The sequence below is a fragment of the Pteronotus mesoamericanus genome, unplaced genomic scaffold (assembly GCF_021234165.1).
Source record: "Pteronotus mesoamericanus isolate MK-2021 breed Mesoamerican mustached bat unplaced genomic scaffold, CSHL_Meso_final scaffold_54, whole genome shotgun sequence".
NCBI classification, from domain to species: Eukaryota; Metazoa; Chordata; class Mammalia; order Chiroptera; family Mormoopidae; genus Pteronotus; species Pteronotus mesoamericanus.
In genome coordinates, this window is record NW_026555321.1 from 19,256,861 (window position 1) to 19,280,427 (window position 23,567).

General features: G+C 38.6%; 1 protein-coding gene across 3 annotated transcripts in view; it reads left to right on the plus strand.

Moving 5' to 3' along the window:
* Positions 1–893: 893 nt before the first annotated feature.
* Positions 894–23,567, plus strand: part of ATP2C1 (ATPase secretory pathway Ca2+ transporting 1) — a 133,567-nt gene continuing 110,893 nt past the window's right edge. Inside the window, exons 1-2 of one of the 3 annotated variants that reach the window (XM_054595164.1) lie at positions 21,725–21,845; positions 22,102–22,283. In XM_054595164.1, coding sequence (XP_054451139.1) covers positions 22,278–22,283 — 6 coding nt within the window. In that variant the 5' untranslated portion in view covers positions 21,725–21,845; positions 22,102–22,277. Of the gene's footprint in view, positions 1,244–21,575; positions 21,846–22,101; positions 22,284–23,567 lie in introns of those variants that run through there. The other 2 variants (XM_054595163.1, XM_054595166.1) reach the window with 2 other exon arrangements.

Genomic DNA, 23,567 nt, shown 5'->3' on the forward strand with positions numbered 1-23,567 from the left:
GCAAATCTTTGAGTCTCATGGTTTTTCAGCTGATGTCCGGCCTACGCTCTACAGGCAGCCCCTCAAGGAAGTGGCCAAATGTTTCCATCAAATGAACCAGCTACTGCAAAGTTAAAAAAGATAATAGAATAGCAAAACCCACATGGGGACTTTGTTCAGAAACCCTGTGACATCTATAGAATATTGAAAAAAAATTAAACTTTCATATTTTATGAGTTCATATCCTCTAAGACCACAGACCTCTTATCGTGTTCTATTTTTTTAAAGCATGAATCCTTTTAAAAATAGTTAGAAAGTAAATGTATAACATTTTTTTCCTCCCTACACTCAGACTAAAGCTGGGGGAAACTTAATGTTCCTGGAATCAGCCTGTGGATTTGAGATAAGGATTCAAGGAGAGAAGGCTTTTAACTCAGAACAGAATCTGCTTGCAGCTATTGTTCAATTAACATAAAGTATTATGTTACTGGGCATGTTGCATAATGCATGACACTGTAAACCAAACGTTTTAAGTGCTGACACTGAACTCCTTGATAACAATGAAGGGTGAGATAATTTGTTAATTTTTTTTAGAGGTCCCCTAAAAAATGCTTCTCAAGACTGAATGAATGAACACTTCAGAGCTGAGACGCAGCCGAGGGTTGTCTGTGTGTGCCACGATGATATGAAATCTAGAAGGAAACAGGGAAAACCACATGTCACGTTCTCTTTAAGAGCTGGAAAAGCTGTCAGAAGAATTAAGATTAAACCTCCTGTGAGTCCGTGGGTGTGGAAAGTCACCAGCTAGCTAATATTAACATCGCTTGCAACAAAACGCTGTTGCTAGAAATAGGACAGTTGCATCACTACCACTAAGCAATTTGCATTCTGTGGACCAGCCCCTAAATTCCTTCTAGCTCCTACGCCCTTTGGGCATTGCATTTCTGGAAGCTTTTAGACCGAGTTCACACTTGGCTGTCTGGTTTCACCACGAACTCTACCAAAAAGAATAAGCGGCAAGAACATCTGCTTTGTTTGCAGGAAAGTGGTTGAGCTACAAGCAAATCTTTAGGCATCTGAGGAATTGTGAAGCTTCTGGATTTCCTATGGTTGCTGGTAGGGAGGGGCAGACAAGGACTTTTTTGCTTTCCTCACCATGGATAATCTGTTGTCTCAGTCTAGATTATCTTATTTCAAAAAATATCCTCTCCATGCAATTAGAAAATATGTATCGATGCTGAGAAACCAAAAAGCAGAAGAACAGGTATCCTTTTGTTTATATTATCTTTAAGGTTAATGGATGATTGCTCTTGGGTGTTACTTTTATATCACTTGGTGATTTAATTTCTGCTACTTTACCCGTTTATAGGCACAGGTTGGCTCCTGCTTGGGGCTGTTCAGACTTGGCAATCGGGAGCAAGCAGGCTGTGAGGATTTATTTGAACTTGAAACGTTTGGATCATTGAATAGCTAGCTAGACTAAACTACTCTGTGTTAAATTGTGGATTCCTTGATAATTTTCTAGGTCCTCAAATACAAATGTAAAAACTATTATTATCTTTAGAAAGAGAAGTTATCGGGCCCTAGAAACACATTGTCTTGTATGTATTTATGGATATTTTACCATCACCAGGACTTGAAAAACAAAACCATTTTGTAGACTATAAATATGATAGCTTTAAGCAGATCACTAGTGAGCTGAGAAGGTCATTCAGAAGTAATTAGTCTGTGTGTGTGTGTGTGTGTGTGTGTGTGTGTGTGTGTGTGTGTGTGTAGGGTAGGGGATGGAGCACTGCAGGTTTCAGTCTTTTTAACCAATCAAAAGTTAGAATTTCTAGTAGTAGGCTCTAGCATGTGGGAGTATAAATATTTTTAAAAACTATTAAACGTCTGATAACTTCTTGTTTACTTTTTATTTCACTTCTTGTTTAAAATCATGTATTTATTTTATTGTTTTGAGATTTATATCATTTTATCCCTTACAATTATGAAAAAGGCATTTCTAAATAGTGCTTTTCTGAATTATACCAAATTATCAGAAGAAATCGCTGTATGTGATTCATTGGATCTGGTGGTTTCAATTAGAAGGAAAAGTATAGCAATGATAAAGGACAAATGGATAGCCACATAGAAGACAAGAGTCATAAATTTCTTGGGCATCATGCCTGTCACTAGAACTGCAAAACTGCGTGGGAGTTATTAGCAGTGTCCTGTATTTGAATGAGATGACCTACTTAGGAAAACACTTACAGAAGTGAAAGCAAAAGTCAGCAGAGAGAAAATCCGTTAATGACAGGTTTCCCCAAAACATAAATGCGTAATTTGGAAAATCAAAATCATTACTACTGTTTGAGAGGAAACCGCTCTTCTTCTGCACTTTAATAATATTACATGAGCTAGTAATTCAGATTGTGCTCACTAAGGGGGCTATGCTTAGTAGCCAATTTCTCTCTTCCTTGGGCAAGGTGCCATGATTACAAGGAAATGTCTTGGTTTCCAAGCCTCAGCATGTGCTTGCTTTTCAAGTGGAAAGCCAGAGAACCAGGTAGTGATGCTATGAGTTGTGTGCCACACTCACGAAGTCCACACCCACAGACTTCCGCAGGGCTCCTTATGGAAGGAGGAGGGGGATGAATAATGGGGGGGGAGGTAGCTGAAAAGATGGGGTTTCATCTGTGGATTAAGTGATCCCCCCAACTTTTCTCAGTATTATAAGTTTTTTGGAGGTGTGGCTATATTGCTGATACAGTTTAGTTTTTAAAGTTTATTTTTAAAATGTTGCAAAATGCATTCAGAACATTGAATTTAACATGGGTCTTCTGACCCAGACTGGGTGGGTTTGCAATTATTTGACATGACCTAGAAACAGCTATGAGCATTGCGCTGATTTCTTAACTTCCTAAGTTAATGGAGAAATAAAGAAAAATGGCATATTCAATTCTTTTTTGAAACCAATTACAGCTCTGCAGACATAATGTCTCACAAAATTAGAGAAATTAGGTCAGAGTCAATCATAGCTAACCTTGGGAAACTTGCTGGAAAGTTATAAAGGAGGTTAATAATGTCTATAACTTTAGGACCTGTATATTGGTTGTCTCTAATCCTTACATTCCTGTAAGATGGATCCTCATTATAAAAATGAGGGAAGCGAGACAGAGCTCTTGCTCAAGGCCACTCAGCTAGAAAGTACTGAAAGAAGATCTGAACTCCCGTTGGTTTGGCTTTAAACTTGATCAATTTTACCATGCTTTCTCTCTGAATAATCCGGTGATAGTAACACAGCTAACTGCTAACATCTTTTCTTTCTTTTTCTTTTTTAGAGATTATTTCCAACACTTTAGTGGTCACATACCACTGTCATAATTCTTACCATAAGGGTTTACTACCTGTATGTATTTGTGTATTCCTTAATATTTTTTTAGTATTTACATTTATATCATTCACTTTCAAAATTGAAATTTGTTTTGAAAGAAATTTTCATATCATTACTATAAATGGAAGACCACTGCCATTTGTCATAAATAGAAGAGAAGCACAAATATAATAAAAGCAAACTAATGTTAGATTCTAAGTAGATACCATTATCTGTGAAACCTTTAAGTCTGAAACCTGCTCCATTTTCTTACGAAAGAACATTAGCTTTTAAGAGATTAGCATCTTAGTAGCCAACTGAGAAATTCTCCGGGGTAGGCGTAGAAGGGAATTAAAAGATAGACAACTTTCTCAGTTCCAAGTAATTCATTGTTATTTAGTGTAATGTCAGCATGCCACTTAAAATCCTCTCCCAATTCATCTAGTACCACTGGCTCCTACCTTGTTGTGTCCACACACTTGGGGGATATGATCCAAGACACACCACCTTCTCCACCCCTGTGCATTTAGATATACTCCTCCCTCTAGCCTAGAATTCCTTCCTTTACTTATACCTTGCCCATCTGGAGAGCTACACATCCTTTAAGACTCATATTCAATGGGCTCACAAAAAAGCTTTCTCCAGTTCTGCTGAGAAGAGTAAAGCATGGCCCCTCCTTTCTAAGATGTTGTCTTCTAATAAGGCCCCTTGCTATATGGCATGTGGTAAGCCATTTGGGTACATGTTCACAAAAATGCAAACCATATACACATGATGCTAGGTAATATATTTTGTTCTTTGTCCCCTTGGACCCACCTTGGCATGTGGCACAGGCTGATATAGGAGAGACCTAGTCCACAGGCACTTTGCCTATGGAGCATCTTGTTTTTGGCCTCTACCCATTTCTTGACTAGACCTGAAGTGCTCCCATGCTTCTCAGTCAAGGTCATTGTTATACTTACCATGTCCACAGATTTTTTTTTTGTTTAAAATTTCTCCTTAATGTGCTTTCCCCTTGCACTTGATGTCATACAGACATGAAGGTTTGACCTTCAGTGTCTAACCCTCATATTGGTTGGTTTGACCTGAGGGATGGTTGGTTTGGTAGTTTTTGTTGTTGTTCCTTTTGTAATGTGCCAATCAATGGGTGGAGAGGCTATTTGTCAAATTGAGAACAAATTCTTCCTTTGCATCTCCACACTCTATCATAGTAGGATTTTCACAAAGCCAAGTCACTAACTAGATAGAAGATTAAGGTCATTAATTAGATGAAGATGCTGAAGGTTGGGAAAATTTGATGATGAACATGTTTAGACAGTGTTATTCAAACACTGTTTTAGTAGTGGTGGTGATGGCTGGGGGAAACCAAATCTAAATGTGTTCTCAGATAACTTGGGCAGGTGTTCTGAACATTTTCGTAAGAGTTTATGATTGCAGCTCTTTTCTTTTGGTCAGATGTTGATGTCTGAGCTTATGGGGAATAAATGGGACCTGCAGGGAATGTTCTCTTGCTTACTGGAGTCCCAACAGCCTTCTCTGTGGCTCAGGTGACCAAGTAGGACACGAAGTGTGGAAGGGAGAATTTGCTCTGCCTTCTGGGCAGGCTGTAGCCTGGCGTTAGCCCGATGTGGCCTGCAGAGAACTGAGTACTCTACCAATCCCTGAAGAATGCTACTCGTAGGGGTCAGCATTATTGATGTAGGCATTATTCATGAGTGCCAGTGCCAAATGAAAAGAGAAGAGAGTATATGAGCTCATTTGGGACAGTCTGCCCTCTCTCCCTTGGTCAAACACCACCCATTTGCTGAGAGCTCCCAAATGTTTATCCCCAGTGCACATTAGCCGTGTATATCCAATTGCCCATTTGACATCTCCAACTGAATGTCTTGAGGATGTGGTAGACTGAATGTGCCCAAAGAGAACTCACAAGCTCTGTCCTCCAAACCTTCTGCTCTTCAGGTCCATTGACCGACACAGAAGCTCAAACCAGAAACTTGGGAGTTTATTTATTATTATTGACAAGTTGCTCTTTGGGTATCACCTAACCTACGCTCTGTGGTCAGCCTCCTTGGCACTTCCTTTTTTCTCACCTCCCTTTTGCAATCACTTAACAAGCTTAGTCAATTATACTTTTCAAATAGTTACTTGAATCCTCTATCTTCACCTACCAATCCTGCTATACTATCCTTTTTTTTACTTGGACCATTTTAATAGCATTCAAATTTGTGTTCTCTCTTGTTATGCTACAATCCAATCTCCTCATAACAGCCAGAATTTTCTTCTTGAAATGAAAATCTTATTTTACCCCAATTCGGGGAACGTGATTATTTTCCTTTTCTAATTTAGCCTCATTGTCAAAAATAAATAAGGCACAAAATAGGTGATAAATTCTATAACTGAATGAGTGAGTATGGAGGTTGGAGAGGTCAGGGGCTGAGATGCTATTATGCAGGTGAGGGCAAGACATGGTGAAAATTGAGTTATTGTCTTTAAGAGGAAGAGGCTGGTGAGATTAGGGGAAACTGTGTCAAGTAGTTCATTTGATGGATATGGAACTACCGTCAGGAGTTAAGGGATTTGCCTAAGGCCACACACCTAATTTTGTATCAGCACCGGGATTACAATTTGGCCTGCTGGAATCCCAGTTCAATGTTCCTTCCAGTGTGTAGTGTGAGTCTTAGCAGAGTTGTAGAAAAGGGCAATACGACTACCAAGCAAAGAGAAAAGGCCTCTACAGACTGAGTCCAGAGGGTAGGGTAGGTGATGTCGGAAGGTCGACTTGTCAATGATGAATAAACTCACTTGATGAAAGACTGAGAATGGCGATGAGCCTGCTACTTGGAGCTCTTGTCCTTCAACTTATACTGCTCTGCAGTAGCCTCATCAATTTGAATCTCTTCTTCCATGTGTCCCACAGACAAGGGATCAGAAAATGGAGGATGGCTAATTTAATAGACAAAAATTTGGGATGCACTGTGCTGATGGTGTCTTGCTGTCTTAAATAGAAAGACAGCCAAGAGCTGACCTGGCATGTCTTGCCTATTTAACAGTGAATCTGCTTAAAAAGGAAGAGAGTGATCTTTGGCGCAAGGAAGCATTTACAACAGCAATACGTTTATTTTTGGAATTAGACCCTTGAACTGGTCTTCCAACAAAAATTTTTTACACAATTTTTTATTATCTTTCTATATTCTTATTATCAAAGTATGCAATCATGTTACCATTGATGTTCTTATATAAAAATGAACACAAATGTTGACCTGGACAGGACTGAACATAGATAAAAGAATCTGTCACCTGTTATCTTGTTTTGTGGAATTCCTTGATTTCTTCAATTATTAAGGAAGTTTTTTTCCCTATATATTGTGTGTGGAACATTTTTACAGGTAATGAGGATGTAAAAAATGAATTCGATATGGTGTAGCTGCTCTGTGATGCTTACAGTCTCAATGAGCAGAAAGAGCTGCACTCCAGCATTTATAATATTAGGCAAAAACCACACACATTGCAGTCTTAGTGGGTATACCTGGCTCAAGGCTTGCTCTGGTTAATCTCCTTAGAATGAGGGAAGTGGTTTTGGGGAGCCAGGGAGCATTATACAGTAGCTATATTTTAAGTAAGAGTTAGAATTAAATTTTGTTTTAGAGGCTGATGTAAATTTTGCCTTCAGTGGTTTACGAAAATCTTTCTAGTTCAAAGAGGATCACTGGATTTTTTTTTTAATCCTCACCTGAGGGCATGCTTATTGATTTTAGAGAGAGGGGAAGGCTAGGAGAAAGAGAAGGAGAGAAACATCAACGTGAGAGAGAAACATCAATTGGATGCCTTTTGTATACTCTTTGACTGGTGACCAAATGCTCAACCCAGGCATGTGCCCTGACTGGGAATTGAACCCACAACCTTTTGGTTTGTGGGACAATGCCCAACCAACTCAGCCACACCTGCCAGTGCAGGATCACTGGATTTCTGTGTTTTTTTTTTTGCTTTGTTTCTTAATGAAATGCTAACCTCAAAGTTGGGCATTAAATAAATCTTTTAATTTAATTTGAACCCTAGAAACTTAGTTAGTTCTTCATATTGGTTCTTATACCTTCTCTGAATAAAAATATAAAAATTAAGAACTCCCCCTACACCCCTCCCTCTAAAAAAATTATGTTGATATTTAGAACATTACATAAGGGTTTGGGTTGCTGAATTAGGTTTTTCTCTCTAGGTAAAGTGGTCGAAACTTCATTCCAGCTTGGTTTAAGAAATATTAAGAGTTTTTAGTTCCTTAAAGTAAATGAGTTGGTTATGTCTTGAGAGTATACCAAAGATATTCATTTTATAAAGTCTGTAAGAAAAAGGTATGTGAAATTGGTTCTTGGGGGGCTACTCTTCTCCTCATCCAGCCCCCCAAGAACCAATTCCACAAACTTGTACAAATTCAGTGCTTTCCATCCAGCAGGTACTTGGGTAGTCATACTGGACATGCGGGGACTCTAATAGCCCCACAAATCAATGTGAAATTGCTACTGGAATAGGTACAGCACAGGAAAGTTACAAGGTGCCTTCAAAGTATACAATGCGAGATAGGACCAAGGTGGGGAATCCAGAAAAGGTTGCCCTAAGGGACTTAATATTGAATTAAGAGTAAAGGAAGAGTAGATATTAACTAAAGGAGGATAGTGAGAGGACAATTGGAACAAAGATCTTGGCCAGAAATTATCAGGGAAACAAGGAGAAATAGAAGAAGGGAGTATGTATATTGGGAGGATTAGGGGACAAATGAATGCTACCCTGAGACAGCCGTGCTTGAAAGAATCCCTTATGTTAGGCTCAGTGAAGAAGAGACTTAAGACATGATTGTTTCTGCGTATGTGTTGTATGTGTGTTTCATAAGACCCATAGGGCTAATTGGTAGGAGAAACATGGAAGTGCATTTGGAATGTTCCAGAGAAATAAGTCTAACTAATAGGCAGAACACAGGGAGAGGTTGTGATACAGCAAGAAGAATGGACTTTCCAAGAATGAGAGGAAAAGGAATGGGCCACTTTTTGCAGAGGGCAGGGTATGTGACCCCCTCTTGAGGGTTGTTATAGTGATGGTTTCGGCAGCATGAAAGAGAAGATTGAATGAATTGTCTGGCTCCTTCCAACCCCAAGATTCTAGTGCAGTGGGCAATTCAAAGATGGGCAATTAAGACACCTGAGGAACAAACAGAGGGCACGGGTGCATCAGTTAGAATTCATTTGTTTTACTTGGCTAGTGGTAAATACTCCATAATCTGAGCATGTTGCTCTGGAACCTAAGACCAAAGAAGACAGAGTCGACTGTCTTTGGAGATTCAGGAAATAAAGCTACATCCAGAGAACAACTCAGGTGAGAAGCTTATGCACCAGAAACTAGCTTTTCTGAGCCTGATTGGACATTGAACTGCTTGTACACATAAGGATAAAAAGCTGGGTATATTTATGCAGTCATTGATGACTAGGGATACTGAGAAATTTCAGATTATTTAGTGGCATTTTAATAACATTAAAAAAAAATCCATCAACCCTCTTTTGCCTTCAACTCTTTTTTCCTGCATCTAGTGCTGATGATTTGCTGCTTATCATGGTCCACTCTGAAGGTGTTCCAGCCTTCTTGTCCACATTACCACAGCTGAGAAGTATTCGACATGCCTGGGGGACACCTGAACCCTGAGTTGATTTCTGAGCTATTTATAATCCTGTTATCTGCTTCTAAACTTTCCTAATCTACTGTACGCGGATGCCTTTGAAACATAATAGTCAATAAATGGATGAACATCTAAACCTTTGCTTTTAAATCAGCATATTAACTCAAATGTAGAAACCCCTTTTTCGTTGAACTGCAGTGTAGCTTCATATGCAGATTCCCAAATTTGCTATCCTATTCCACTTAGTCTGTTGGCAACATTTTATTTGCCAACTTTTGTTCAGAATGGAACATGACATATTTTCTCATCTGGTACAGATAATTCCATGCCTTAACAGAAAAAGAAATGAACTTTCCACATCTGCTGCACTGCTCATAATTTACTGTGAAGAGAGCAGGAAAATGCTGGAATTACTTCTTTCCTCTTCATCCTAAAGGCAGTGTATTAGTAAGGCTATTTCGGGAAATACAATTTGGATTATGCATTCAAGAACAAAGAATTTTACACTTTTATTAAATGCCTTATCTGTTCGAGGCACTTGGCAAGGTCCTTTACATACACTGTCACTTAATATTCATAATAGCTTTACAAAATTGGTGGTATTATCCCCCACTTCGTGGATGAAAGAACTGAGTTTAAAGAGGTGAAAGAACTTTGTATATATATATATAGCTCAGAAGGGATGGCAATAGAATTTAACTCTAGATTTGCCTATCTGACTCCAAGACCTAATTCACTGCCTCGTACTGAGACACCTCCCATAAATAGGATTCTTTTCTCCTCTTCTTTCCCTTACTCCTTTTCTTTTCTTCCTTCTTTCCTTGACATTAGATTTTCTTTCATTTATTGAGAATAAAAGGGTTAAAAATAAAACCGCCATAGCTACTATGCAGGAAAGACACCTTAAATTCTTTTAGGTAGAGATCCACATTTTTGAGAGTTTTTAAGGTTATGCAAATTGGGGAACCTTCTTTTAAAAAAAGGAAATTAAATTGTAAATATTAAATTAGATACAAAGTGAATATTTATTTAGAATGATATAAGAAATCTCAACATGTTATAAATTGGGGCGACAAGTACAACAAACATCACAAAGTCTAGAAAAATAAGTGTTTTAACTAATTAACTGATGTACCCTAAGACATTTTGTTCTTACATTTTTTGCATTACACAGTCCTTAATCACTACTTTAATGATTTTTAAATATCCTCTAAAGAGGTAATTGAAAGATAATTCAGACACTCCTTTAGCATAGTTAATATATATGTATATTTTTTTTGGAGTCAAGAAATTCCATAGCCTAGCTTCTGGCTCGGTTTTTTCTTTACCACCTACGTACTTCAGATGCGAGGGACCACTGGACACATTTATTTAAGATTTCAGGTCCTGTGATTTAGTACACTACGTAGTAGATTATTCCTGGATGGCCTTTCTCTACTAGGACAGCTAGCAATAACTTAACCACACATAGATGAAATTATTTCTCTTAGGAATACATTTATGTCTTACGAGCTACAGTTGTACACCCCACTAAATCTAAACAAAATCTAAATGTATCCTCATCTCAACTCTTTTTAGCCAGATCCAAAATTTGCCCATGGCTACTCCAATGCTACCCGCTAGGAGAAATGTAAAAGAAGGAAAAGTCAACAAAAGGAGTACTTTAAAATCAATTGTAGTTTAAATATCTTTTGCAAATTTCACCAAAGTTAAGACTGTGAGAACTTTGCTGGAGTCTCTTTGAGGACCTTAACAGGGCCTCTGCAAATGAGGGGCCCTGAAACTTAATCGGTTTTCCAAGAAAACCCAGCCCTGGAGAAAAGGTGTAACAGCAGCAACAACAACAACAACAACAAAGGTGTTACACTGCAATATGCAAGAGTCCATGTCATAGTGTGGCTTCAAGAGTAATGGTAAACGAGGTCCTATTCTGAGCAGCCTGAGCTCCCAGCCTCATTGAAGGAAGCAGAGGGTTCTTTCTGTGTATTTCATTGTCTTGGAAACAGCACTATGGAGATGAAGAAGCTCTGGTACTGCTAAAACTGAAAGGTGCCCAATCCCCCTTCATATTTGCAAAAGACTTATTATTTGCAATGGGATTATTTGCTAATACAACAGATCTCAAAACTCCTATATGGGTCTAATTAATATTAAATACATCATTTACTGTCCTTCCAAGCAAGCCAGTGAGCACATAGAGAAAGAGACTATTATTGCTGTTAAGGGCTACACAGTAGAAAAATTATAGCAGCAGTAAAGAATGTCTTTAAGAATTCATTAAGACGTAATCAAGCTTTTGCAAACTTATCTGTTATTTGCAATTATAACATAGTTAGTGTAAATTGTCTCTGGATAAAATCACCTTTGAGTTGGATTTCTTTGTTGAATTTTGTTAATGTATTCAAATAGCCAGCTTTCTCACGTGTGTCCTCTCAGAATCTGTTCACTTGTCTTACTCCTCTTCCGTTTTTTTATGTATAATTGTCTTAAAATATAAACAGTCCTTACAATTGTGTCCTATACCATTAACCCTATTATAATATTTGCCACTAAACTTGACTATAGCCTGTAAATACATCTCAAGGCAAATAAACCATATTATAGAAGCATTTTGGTCTTATATAATGAATGCAGAGTTTATAATCAAATTGTTTCAAGTGGTTGAATAGTGTTAAACCACATTTCCCTAGTGTTGGCAAATACCTTTTTGCTCTGTCCCCAACATATAATTTCTATATAATGCACTTAATTTTTTTGGTAGCTTCTGAAATATTACACTGCTTTTTCTGGGGAGGGTGTGTTTTTAAGAGATGAAATTATTTCTCTTAGGAATACACTGTTTCAAGAGAAGGGCATTTTGTACTTATGAAGCTTTCCCTACTTCTTTCCTCTAACTGGTGCTACAAAAGCCTGATACACCTGCTCAAAGAAGCATTGTTCCAAGGTCCTGACCTGGAATAAGAAAACAAAGACTGACTTCATAGGCTGGGAACACAACTGTAACTCCATTGCTACGGCATTGCCCTCTAACTTTTGTTTTCCTCTGTACCATGACTGTGTGATGTGATGCTCAGAGTTAGTTAAGAGGGGAGAAATAAGATCTCTCTATAGTTTTAATACTCTTTTCCCTGGTCTTTTAAAATAACTGGTTTTAGGCCAACAGGTGTTTACTCAAAGAGGTTAAAAACCCTATTTGATGTAAGAATACTGGAGACTTAAGATGCTAATAGAGGGTGGGGCAAAAGTAAATTTACGTTTGTGAGTACACAAAACAGAATTTATTCTTGTATTATTTTTTATTATTGTATTATTTTCCACACAAACAACTGTAAACCCACTTTTGCCCCACCTTGAATATACTCTCATTAAGTGTTTAGAATTGAGGCCTATTAGAAATATTTTTAGATCAAAGTTTTAGATTTCTTGTAAAACAATGCTCAAACATTAGCATGCATTGGAATCACCTGAAGGACTAAACTACCAGCCTGGAGATAATTGAGGGTTTGTTTCCAGACCACTGCAATAAAGCAAGTTGTATTCCTTTTTTGTTGGGGGATAGCCTTCCCTTCAATCACTAAAAAAAACATCTATGAAGCACACTAAAGTGAAGTGCAATAATCTGAGGTATGACTGTACAGAATAGAGGGCCCTATTCCCAATGTAGCTAATTTAATAGAGTTGAGGTGGGGCCCCAGGATTTTCATTTTAAACAAGTTCTCTGGTGGTAGGGACCACAGTTTGAGAACCACTGATGTAGATCATTTGATGAAGCATATGTTCAAATTCCAAGCGTACACATTCAAAGCTGAGAGGGATTGCCATTCCTTTTTGAGAATAGCACTCATGCCATTTACAAGATGGAGAGTCATTGCTAAAGCTAGGGGAGTGGATAGTGATAATAATTCACAGCTTCGCACATTCTCTTTTAAAAAAATAATTAAATTTATTGGGGTGATAATGGTTAATAAAATTATATAAGTTTCAAGTGTACAACTCTATACCATGTCATCTGTATACTGCATTGTTTTCACCACCCAAAGTCAAGTCTCCTTCCATCACTATATCTTTGACTGCTTTTTATATCTCCCTTACCCCTCTTTCCCTCTGGGAACCACCATACTGTTGTCAGTGTCTGTGAGTATTTGTTTATTTGTCTTGTTTGTTCATTTGTTGCTTTCAGTTTTATATCCCATGTACGAGTGAAATAATTCATCATTTTCAATCATAGCTGCCCATGCCTAGTAGCATTACATAATGCTTGGTAATGCAAGAAATTGTTAAACAATGTCTTTGCTATAAGAATACAATCTAAAATATTTTCTTATCTCTTCAATTTCTTCTTTTGTAGCTTTTTACTGATTAAACTAATATGGCAACTGAAAACTTTAATTATTGATTTAAATTATGGAATATAAAAAAGGTGTAAAGGTTATGTCCTCCATACTATCTAAAGCCATTTTAAGTTCTTAGAATTAAAAACAAAAATCTCTCAGTTTTTTCCTTGTCCATATTCTGGTTAATATGTAAATGTAATTATAAAGACTCACAACAAAAAATAAATGTACCACTTTGGAATAATATAATCAGTATTCCTAATACTGTTTAGTTGCTTCTAGATCCTTAGAACACGTGTTTAATATGTATTCTGTTGATTTTTCAATAACACATGTTAATGAGCATATCTCAATTACCCATTAAATAATCTATTTAAAGTGCCTGCCTGTGATTATTTACTCATAAGGTTATACTCACATTTTAGCAATACTTTTCAACTCTGAGAAGATACACCCAAGGGATTCTGGGACAGCTTTTGCTTGGAATGTGATTTCCCTGGTGACGCCATCCAAAAGTTAAATAGGAACTGGTGACTAGACATAGACAGTGATCAAGGATGTTTTAAAATCAAGTCTTTATAAATATATTCTTGAATGTCATCAAATGAGTGATGATCAGGCAGATATCCCTGGCTTAGGAATTAGTGCCTACTAAAGTTATAGGGTACTCCCATCGAGTTGAAAGATGCAAGAATTTAATAAAACAAAATGATAAACTACAAAAGGTAATTCAATAAACAGGGCAGCTTCTTACATATTTTTAAATGGGCCATTATGGAAGCATTAAAGGAATTAAAGCCAATGCGGATATTTGACTCACGGCTTTGACATTGAATAGTCAGAAGTTCTTGTGCAAGGAGCTTCACCTGTGTGAGTCTCAGCTTTGTCAGCTATAAAAAGCAATTAACAAGATCTAGTCTGCTCATCTCATAGGGTTGTGAGGATTAAATTTAATTATGTACATGGAAATGTTTTGTCAACTAAAAAGCCCTAAACAAATGTGTAGTTTTGGTGACTGTTTAGTGAAAATTGATTCTCATTTCCCTAAAAGTAATTTAAATTCTTGAATCAAATGTGCAATGTTGGCATCTTTACATTTCCAAAGTTAAAATGAGTGATTTAATAATTTAAACGATGTGAGAATACATGTAGAGTTTTTTTTAATGTCATAGAATTTTAACTGTTCTAACTCAGAAAATAGAAGTTGATGTGCAAACCTCAAAACAATACATATTTTCATCAAGTTGGTTGAAAAAAATGACTGTGCCATATTTTAGAAAGGTGTAAATTTAATTTTATATTTGCAATTTCATGGTAGAAACTATCACCAAGTATTCATTAGCTGAAGAATTAAATAAGAAAAAGCCTGGGACCAGAGCACACAACTACCTAAGGAAGTAAAAATTCTAAAATCTCACCAGTTTTCAAGAATATATTGCAGTTACATAATTTAAAAATACTATCAATTGGTAATAAGAAAAACTTGTCAAAGGAGAGTCTGGAAACAGCCAGTTTTTTTTAATATGCTAATAAGGAAATCACTTGAAAAAGACTCCCTTGTGTTGTCTTTTTGACATATCTTATTCTGTAACTTCCCATTGATTAACATTGCCTTTAGCATTTTAAGTATCTTATTTAATGTTTTATCATTGGAATGTCATATTACACTCAGTTATTTTAACTTTTATAGGAGCAGCCAAATATCAACGAACACTTCAATCTATTTACCTTACCTATTTTTTTCACATTTAAAACTCTATCAATTAGAATGCTTTTATCTGCAAGTAACAGAAAATATAATTCGTTTATTATCTCACATTAATGTGATAGGACAGGCTCCGAGGGTGGTTGAGTTGTTATTTTAATTATGTAGTAAGGGGCTTGGCTTCCTCTCATCACTACTTTGTCATTCTTGATATTGGCTAGTCCGCCAGGAGGAAGGGAGGAGAAGGGAATAAGGCGGCTGCAGCACTTCCAAGCATTCAGAATTATGGGGAAGTCTTATTAAATCACAGGTGGCTGAGTGCAGCCCTCAGAATTTGACTCGATAGATCTGGGTGGGATCTAAGAATCTGCATTTCTAGTAAGTTCTCAAGTGATGCTAATGCTGCCGGTAGCGAGGGCCACATTTTGAGAAACACTAATTTAAACTAACGATCCTGGAGAGGAATGAATATTTGAGGATCATTGGTAATGTTCATTACCAGACACACTTTATCATTTGGAATATAACAGAGAGTTCTTTTAATGTTCCTCATAGGGCCTAATGGCCATTTCTAGTTTGTCTGCTTCCTGTTAGACATTCTAGAGTGGGACACTGTTTACTTAGAACATCAATATTCCTTGTAGTTGACGTAGCAGTCTCTTAGAAAATAGTTTTGCATTCAGCTGTTTTAACTGGAGAATGTTCGGGTCAGCTCAAGCCCCACATTCAGCTTATTTGCTCCTGGCCTATAGAAAGCTTCCTTCCTTCATTTTCTTCCTTCCCTCCCTCCCTCCCTTCGTTCCTTCCTTCCTTTTTTTTTCTTTCCGGAACCCTCATTTCCTAATCCCCCAAATATATTTCACACGTTAAATTACCTTTCATATCTTCCGAACTAGGCTACATAAACACCTTTTAAACCCAAGGAGGCAAAAATAAAGTTGCCTGAAGGTGTTCTGTAAATGCTCATTTAATTTTTCATATGATCTGTATTTGTAGTGATGAAGTCTCCAACCTAAAGTTTTAACAATTTGCTTGTGTTGTGAAAACTCTTTCCAATTAATTTGTAATAGCTCTTCTCTATCGTCTGTCTTGCAAACAATCTTGCCAAACTGCAATTTCCCTTTCTCTAGCACCTAACTTACAAAACATCTTTGGTGTGGGTCCCCCATTTTTGGTAGTACGCCCAATGGGAGCACGACTCTGTTTACACAACTGTCCAGGGGATAAGCTTTAGGATCCTTATAAAGCAATTTCTGTGCTGTAGATCTCCAATTTATTACCAGAGTGATATTTTTTGTGCTTTTTCTTTTTCTCATTTGTTCTCACAATAGGAAGCACAACAGAGAGAGATGATTTCTGCAGGGTGCCTGGAAGGACATGGGACAATTCAGGCAAAGATGCAAGCTTTGCAAAAAATATTTGACTTCTAGAAAATGGTAGGGTAGAAAACCAACGAAAAATGTACCATTTTGGATGTCTGAGGAAATGCAACCATTTCCAAAACTCTTTAAGACCTCAGTGTGCAGCAGAGTAAAGAGAGATCCAAAATATTTCTGGTGTGAAATTGAGAAAACATTTAAATGAAAGGAGGAGGTCTGGGCTACTACTGCAAACACTGCAGGGGCCAGGAGACATGATATGGAATCTATTCAATAATTTCAACTATTTATGACAACATCAGCAAGGATTCCAAAGGTAGTAGAAGACACTCGCCAGGGGCAATTTAACTTACTTGGCTATTCTAAGGTGTGTTGCTTACACCTAGTCTCCCAGTTGTCTTGTCCAAGATGAGTAGATTCCTGGATCCCTAAGGTAATAACTGATAACCGTGCTGAAGATTATATTGCTTTTGATTTTGTCAGGCATTGATACCCATGCCATTAAAATCCGAAGCAGGAGCTTAGCTAAAATTTCCCACATGCGTGGAAGCAGCCACTTCAACATTTATCTTTTAGTTTCAGATGGTTACCTGGGCTTAAAATCTGGGTGTGAAATTTCATCTGCTCTGGGATATGTTCAATATTTAACACTTCTTGAAATGATTAATGCTTACTCCTGTTCAGATCAAGTTATCCTAGCTGACTAACCCCTTTGTGGTTTGGAGATGTGAGTTAATTTTAAACCTTTGAAATTTTCTTAATTTTTCTTTGCTTTACAGGAAAGTAGAAGTTCATGTTTTAGTTTCCATAGGAAGCAAGTAACAAAGTCAAAGGTGGAATTATGTTTATTCATTCAACAGCAAATACTTATTTAAGATAGCCATTTTCCAGATTATTCACTTATTCCATAGGTTTTTATTACATCTTTACTATAGACAAAATGTTTTTGGGCCAGAGATGAATTATGCTAGCTTTGAAACTAGACAGAATACCTTTTAAATGGAAACATTTTTATCACAAAGCAAATCTTGGAACGTATGTAATATGGAATATGCTATGTCTATTTGCCATGGAAATAATGAAGTCCAGAGTTGACTCTTGGTCATGAGACTCACACTCACTTTGCTCTTCTTCCTTCCCTTTCTTATCCTCATCAGCACCCCCACCTACCCTCATCTCCGCCCCAGGACTGGTAGTACACATCAATGATCCTAAGTATCATTACAGTCTGAGAACCCAGTGAATGGGGAACTGAGTCATACTTGAAATGAACTTCTTTAAAAATAAATATTAAAAGAGTACACTTCAAATTCTCTAATTTCTTCTGCTTAGTTTCATCAAATATTTAATGTTTAGAATGCTAGCAAATGTTGAAGCTATGGAATTTTGTGGGCTGATAAATATTTGTTAAGTATTTGGGTATCAATGTATGTTAAAACCAGTCAAACACGGGTATCTGATATTTTAGTCCTTTGATTTTTTTCTTTCTTCTAATTTTTATTCTTCCAACACAGCTAAGATATAGAACCAAGCAGATTTACAGCAATTCTGACAGGTGGTTGTTAGACACTCGTTTTGTATGACACTTCTTCCAATAAGACTGTATTTCCCCAAGAGACGTGCTTGACTCTCTTAGCACGTCTGTTATTTTATAAGAAAAATACTTCTGTTTTTCTGTAGGTATAGGTTAGCTTATAAAAGTAAAGTGTTGTGACTTTACATGCTTTTAAAGTATCTGACTTTTAAAAAAATGACAACTTCTTTTCCAGCAGCTAGGTAACAATTCCTTAACTATTAACCTTTGATACTTAATGTTAAAACAGACTTTAAAATAAGACATTGTGAAAAGATTTAAAAATAACCTTTTCCAAGTTAATTTCTAAATTCTAAAGGGTAACATATTTCTTTATCATCTAAGTTTATTAAAAATGGTGGCTATCAAATTTGATATAAAAACAGGATGCCTCATATCCTTTGTGTAATGCACAGAGTAAACAAAATTAGAATATCATGTTCTTTCTTCTTCTTCAGTTTTTCCTATTTGTAATATTTCCCCCAAGCAGAAATGCTTGACAAATTGCCCCTCTCTTGTTCATATGTGACCATCTTTTTTGGGCATCAAATACATTTATTTTTGTAGGCTAAATATTCAGAATGAGAGTAGGGAAGATTTTTGAAAGCATTGATTTCTAAAGAATTAAGAGACATCTTGCACAAAATATATTTCATTGCCATCAACCTCATCTTAGCTAGCTAACAGCCCAAGCTTTTGCTTGTTTCCCTGTATGATAATCTTATACTTTAACAGTGCTTTTTATTTTACAATCTGTCTTCGCTATCAGAGCCCCACAACAATCTTTAGAGGAAAAGAAGGGTAATTATACCTATATCTAGAGATAAAAATCTCATATATATGTATAAACACGTTTGTATGCACATGTAATACAGTATACATATATTTCCACCTGAGGTGAGAAGGTGGAAATTGCTAGACAAAAGTCTGTAGGAGGTTAGCTGGTAAAAGGAGGCAATGTTGGAAGAAGAGAGTTTCTGGTCTGTGGACCAAGCATTTCCCACTGCTTTGGTTTGAATAATGTTAATAAATTCTAATTTTTATATTCATAGGAATTCAGAGTTGGTGCTACTGATGTTGGTTAGCTTGGTGGAGGGAGATTTACAGGCATAGAATAGAGGATCAGTCAGTAGAGGTATGTTGATAAGGCTCAAGGATCGGCAAGGTGGTTGAGCCAGCTATCCTTTAAGGTTTTTTGCTGCTGCTAGGCCTAGCCATTTGAGAGGTGATTGACAGTGGATTGAGAATAAAGTATATACAGTTCTCCTGAGCAAAGCTGGTTTTATTGTTTCTTTTATTGGCTTAGCAATAGAAACAATGGCTTTCACAAGTTAGGCAATCAAAAAGTAAAATTCCAGTGTAAGCTACTTTAGATATTGGTCATGGAGTAATAAATCTTTAGCGGAGTTAATTATGAATTCAGTGTTAATGCTGGTATATTGCAGTACACAACAGATAATTCTGACAAGTTGCCTTAGCTACAATGTTTGAGCTAACTAAAGCAATCCAACAGCAAATTCTGTACAGGGAAATTACCCTCTATTTTGTAAGATCATACAAATATCAAGTAATGTCTATATCATGTACATTTCCTACTTTAGATGCTTTGTCTTTAATATGATGCTGTGGTGTCAAGGTTCAATGAGTATAGTAACTAAATATCATTAAAAATTGATTACAACATTGAGCAAGTGATAGTACATTCACTGTACAAAATCATACGTTTATAACACCACTGAGTAGACAAAAATTTTGCAAGCCAAAGGTGAGTCAAAGAGAGTAACCCTTTAGACTGTGACCAGAGAGACCCGAGTCAGGGGGCACCACCTCCTAGGTTCTTGCTTTGCTCTCAAAAGAAGTCAGGTGAGAGGCAGCATGTAAAATAGAAATGAGAGAAGTTTATTTATGAAATACCCTTGAGCACAAAACCAAAGGCAGGCACCCAGCAAGTCTGAATGACCTATGTATAGAAGAAATAAAGCTGTTAATAAATTTGAGCTCAAAGCTGCAAGTGGACACCTAAATAATCTGAGTGCTTTGACTATCAGAGGTTAAGGGTTATATACTTCAGCTGGTTTCTAGGTACCCCTCCTCCTCTCCCTTTTAGACTTTAGGATTAACATAGTTTCAAAGGCTTTCTTTCCCAGCTAGTGGAAAGATACACACAGAACTTCAAAGGTTCCCCTCCTCCTGTGCTATCACAAGTTTTGCTTGTGATGTTTGGAACATCTGGCAATCTTATTGGACCAGGTTTAGGATCGCTGAGTTAATGGGTGAGACATGTCTTCCTCCTCTTCCCTGCCTTGGTTTACTATCCTAACAAGATTAGAAATATACTTCATTCCTATTTTTATAGTTTCACTTTTGAAATTTAAAAGTAACCTCGCTGAATAAAAATCTCAATGCTTTCTAAAAGATATCTAGAAAGCTGGATTTCTTTCAGGATTTTTGATCCTAGGCTAGTACCACGTCCTCGGGCTATAGCATAGGAAAAGAGGCAGCCTAGTCCATTTGTTTATTTGGATGTGGAACATGTGGTTAGCGCGCACTCCGGAATATGTTACAGGGCTTGAGATAAAGGTTAAGTTTTTTAATGGGTATATAGGTTGATGGAGAAAAACCTCCAGCATATAAGGGAAGGCTTTGTTCTTAGCGGTCTCGGGAGTTCTTAGGAGGATGAGCTCAAACTCAGCAGGTGTAGCCTTGCCCTCTAGTGGCCGTGGGTACGAGAGGATTTCATTTCTATGTTTCCCGTGCCTGGCTTACTAAGATATATTAAAAATCAACATCCACTTATTGAGAGTCTGGGTTAGGTGCTGAGCACGTGAAAGTTTCAAGTGGCAAAAGAAATAGCCAGTGGCCGAACGTAATGACCGTTATTCAGCTTCCATCTCTAGACGCTCGGTTTCCAGTTGTTCCAACCTCTGGTGTTTCACACACTTGAAATCAGTGAAAAAGGCAGAATCCTCCCTTGAACACTTAAAGGCTGATCTCTGCCCTCTCATTACAGAGACACTGAAACAGGCCCGCTAATCGGGATAGAAGTTTGGGAAGTCGCCCCGCGATGACCCGCTCCCGCAGTTAGAGCGCAGGAATCTGTCAGTGAGGATGCGAGGTCCCAGTAACAACACTAGTGTCTTAGCGCTCGCCCCTTCCGTCGGCCGTCCTCGTGTTGCCTACTGAAATAGTAACAGCTATCCAACGGGAGGGGTTTCACCAGTTGCCTTTGAGGGCAAACACCTCGAGGACAACGACCATGACTGTGCCGGCCCTTCTGCCCCGACCCCGCGGCTGTATCTCGAAAACACTCGGCCAGCGCGGGGGAGCGGGTGGGTCTCCGACCCTCGTACCCAGTGGGTGCGCAGAAACGGGCAGGCGCCGTCCCCGGGGACCCGCGAGGAGCCACCACAAGGACCGCACGCACTCCTTCCAGACTACTCCGTACCCAACTAGAGACCACTCCGGGTGGGTGCCTCGTTCTCTTCACTTCCGCCGTCGCCGCCTGTGCCTGCGAGTGCGCGTGCGCGCGCGCCTCTAGCAGCGGAAGTAGTAGCGACAAAGCTCGGTCCGCGGTGGGCCCGGGAGTGCAGGGCGCGCCGGGGCGCCGGGCGGCAGGCGGCGGGGAGGGGCGGAGCGCAGGAGGCGGAGGCGGGAGCAGATCTGCGCGGCCGCGCTGAGCGGGCCGGGCCGACCGTGACAGGCCCCTCACCTCCTCTTTTTTTCCCCTCCCCGTCTGCCCGCCGTCCCTCCCTCCCTTCCGTCGTTATTTCCTCACGTCGGGATCAGGCTCCCGTCTTGCGCCCCCGATCGGCGAGCCGTTCCTCTTTGCCGGAGGCGCGCGGGGCGCCCCGGCGAGCCCCGCGGGTGAGTCTCCCGCTGCCCGGAGGAAGAGGGTCCAGGGCTTTGGGAGTGCACCACTATTACCCATTTCCAGAAACTTCCAGGTCCTGAGGGACGGGGAGTCCGGGGATACCCTGGTTGGGTGGGGTGTCTTTGGGCGCCGCCCTGCCAGCTTGAGTTGGGGATGATGCGGGTGACCGAGGGGGTGGGCGCGGGGTCTGGGGACTCCCTCCTCACGCTCTCGCTCGTTCAGCGCCGCTTCTCCTGGTTTCTCTTGCAGATGCTGCTGCTAGGGGTGGTGGGAGCAGCCGTGGGACGCGTGGCCGGGAGCGGGGGTGACAGCCTGGGATTCCGGGGGCTTCTCTTCCTTGTCTTCCTCCTCTCTCTATTCCCAGTGTGGCCGTGGCTGACACTAAAGACTTTGTAGCCACCAACCAAGTGCAGTTTCAATGGAAAATGAAGGTAAAGGCCCCTGGCAGACGGGTTGCAACGCGGAGTTGAGGGTGTGGTGGTTTGCTTTTAAGTTGTCTTTCTTCCCCCTACGTTTTTGTTTTCCTGCTTTTATTTTTTCTTTTAATTGTGAAGTGTCCAAACAATTGGTTTCTTAGGATATCCAGATTTTATTTTGGTAAATAGGGTATTTCGGAAATAAGGCTCTGTGAGGTGACGGAGCTAGATTCTTTTTTCCTGACAAACCTTTAGATTAGGGAACAGAAAGGAAGTTTTCATTTCAGATAGCATCTATGTTTATTTAAGTCGCTATTTGAAAGTAATTACTAGAAAGGGGAAATAGAGAGGGGAGAGAAAGGTTGCATCCCTGTACATTTGAATATCAAGTCTTGATAAGGTGTGTGACTGGATTCATTTATAAGAAAGGAAACTTTTTTTTTTTTTAAATGAAATGCAGCTTTGGGGGGAAAACTCACTTTTTTCAGTACATACACAAAAATTATGAATTAATGAAATATTATCAGGTAATTTCCTTTCAAGTTCCATACTGTTTCGAAACATCACTTAGGGAGGTTGACAGGGGAACCTGTTTGTCCACTGTACACTTTGGACACACTGGGTAATCATTCAGGTGTTACTAATTCCTTTGACCTCATTTAAATATTTAATGCTTTTCATACACAGCACTGATTATTTTTTAAAAGTGTTGAAAACTCTGAAGAAATGATTTTTTTACCCTCCTGAAACAACCACAGTTCTTTGGATTGACTTCTGACTTGTGTGCGATATTATTTTTTCTTCCTTCAGGTCTACAAGATGCTATAAAAGATAATTATGAGTTACAATTTGTCCTTTTGTATCTTTTTGTTTTAAAAATCTGCACGGTATCTGGTAAAAAGTGCTGCAGTAGAGCTTACAGGCTGCTTTCTAATTTGTTTTTTTCCTTGTTGAGAATGTAAGCTTGATTGTCCTAAGTAGGACTAGTAATTTTAAAATAGATGTTTCTTATATATAGTAATCTGTTTTGCTCTCTGAGTCCCCCGGGATGTGTGGGAAATACGACGAGAGGCACAATTACATTGCTGAGTTCCACTCTGAATGGATAATTGGTGGAAGACATTTTCCGTAATACTAAGTGTATAACTGCAGAGGAGTTATAGTGTCTAATTGGGTCTTTAGAAGCAGCATTTGAAACCATTTGGATTGTCTGGTGGTATGGAAAAATCACTTTTTGAAGCCTTTTCCTCTTTGCCTTTTAGTTTCTAGATTTAAGAAAGGCACGTCCTTTCTACACAA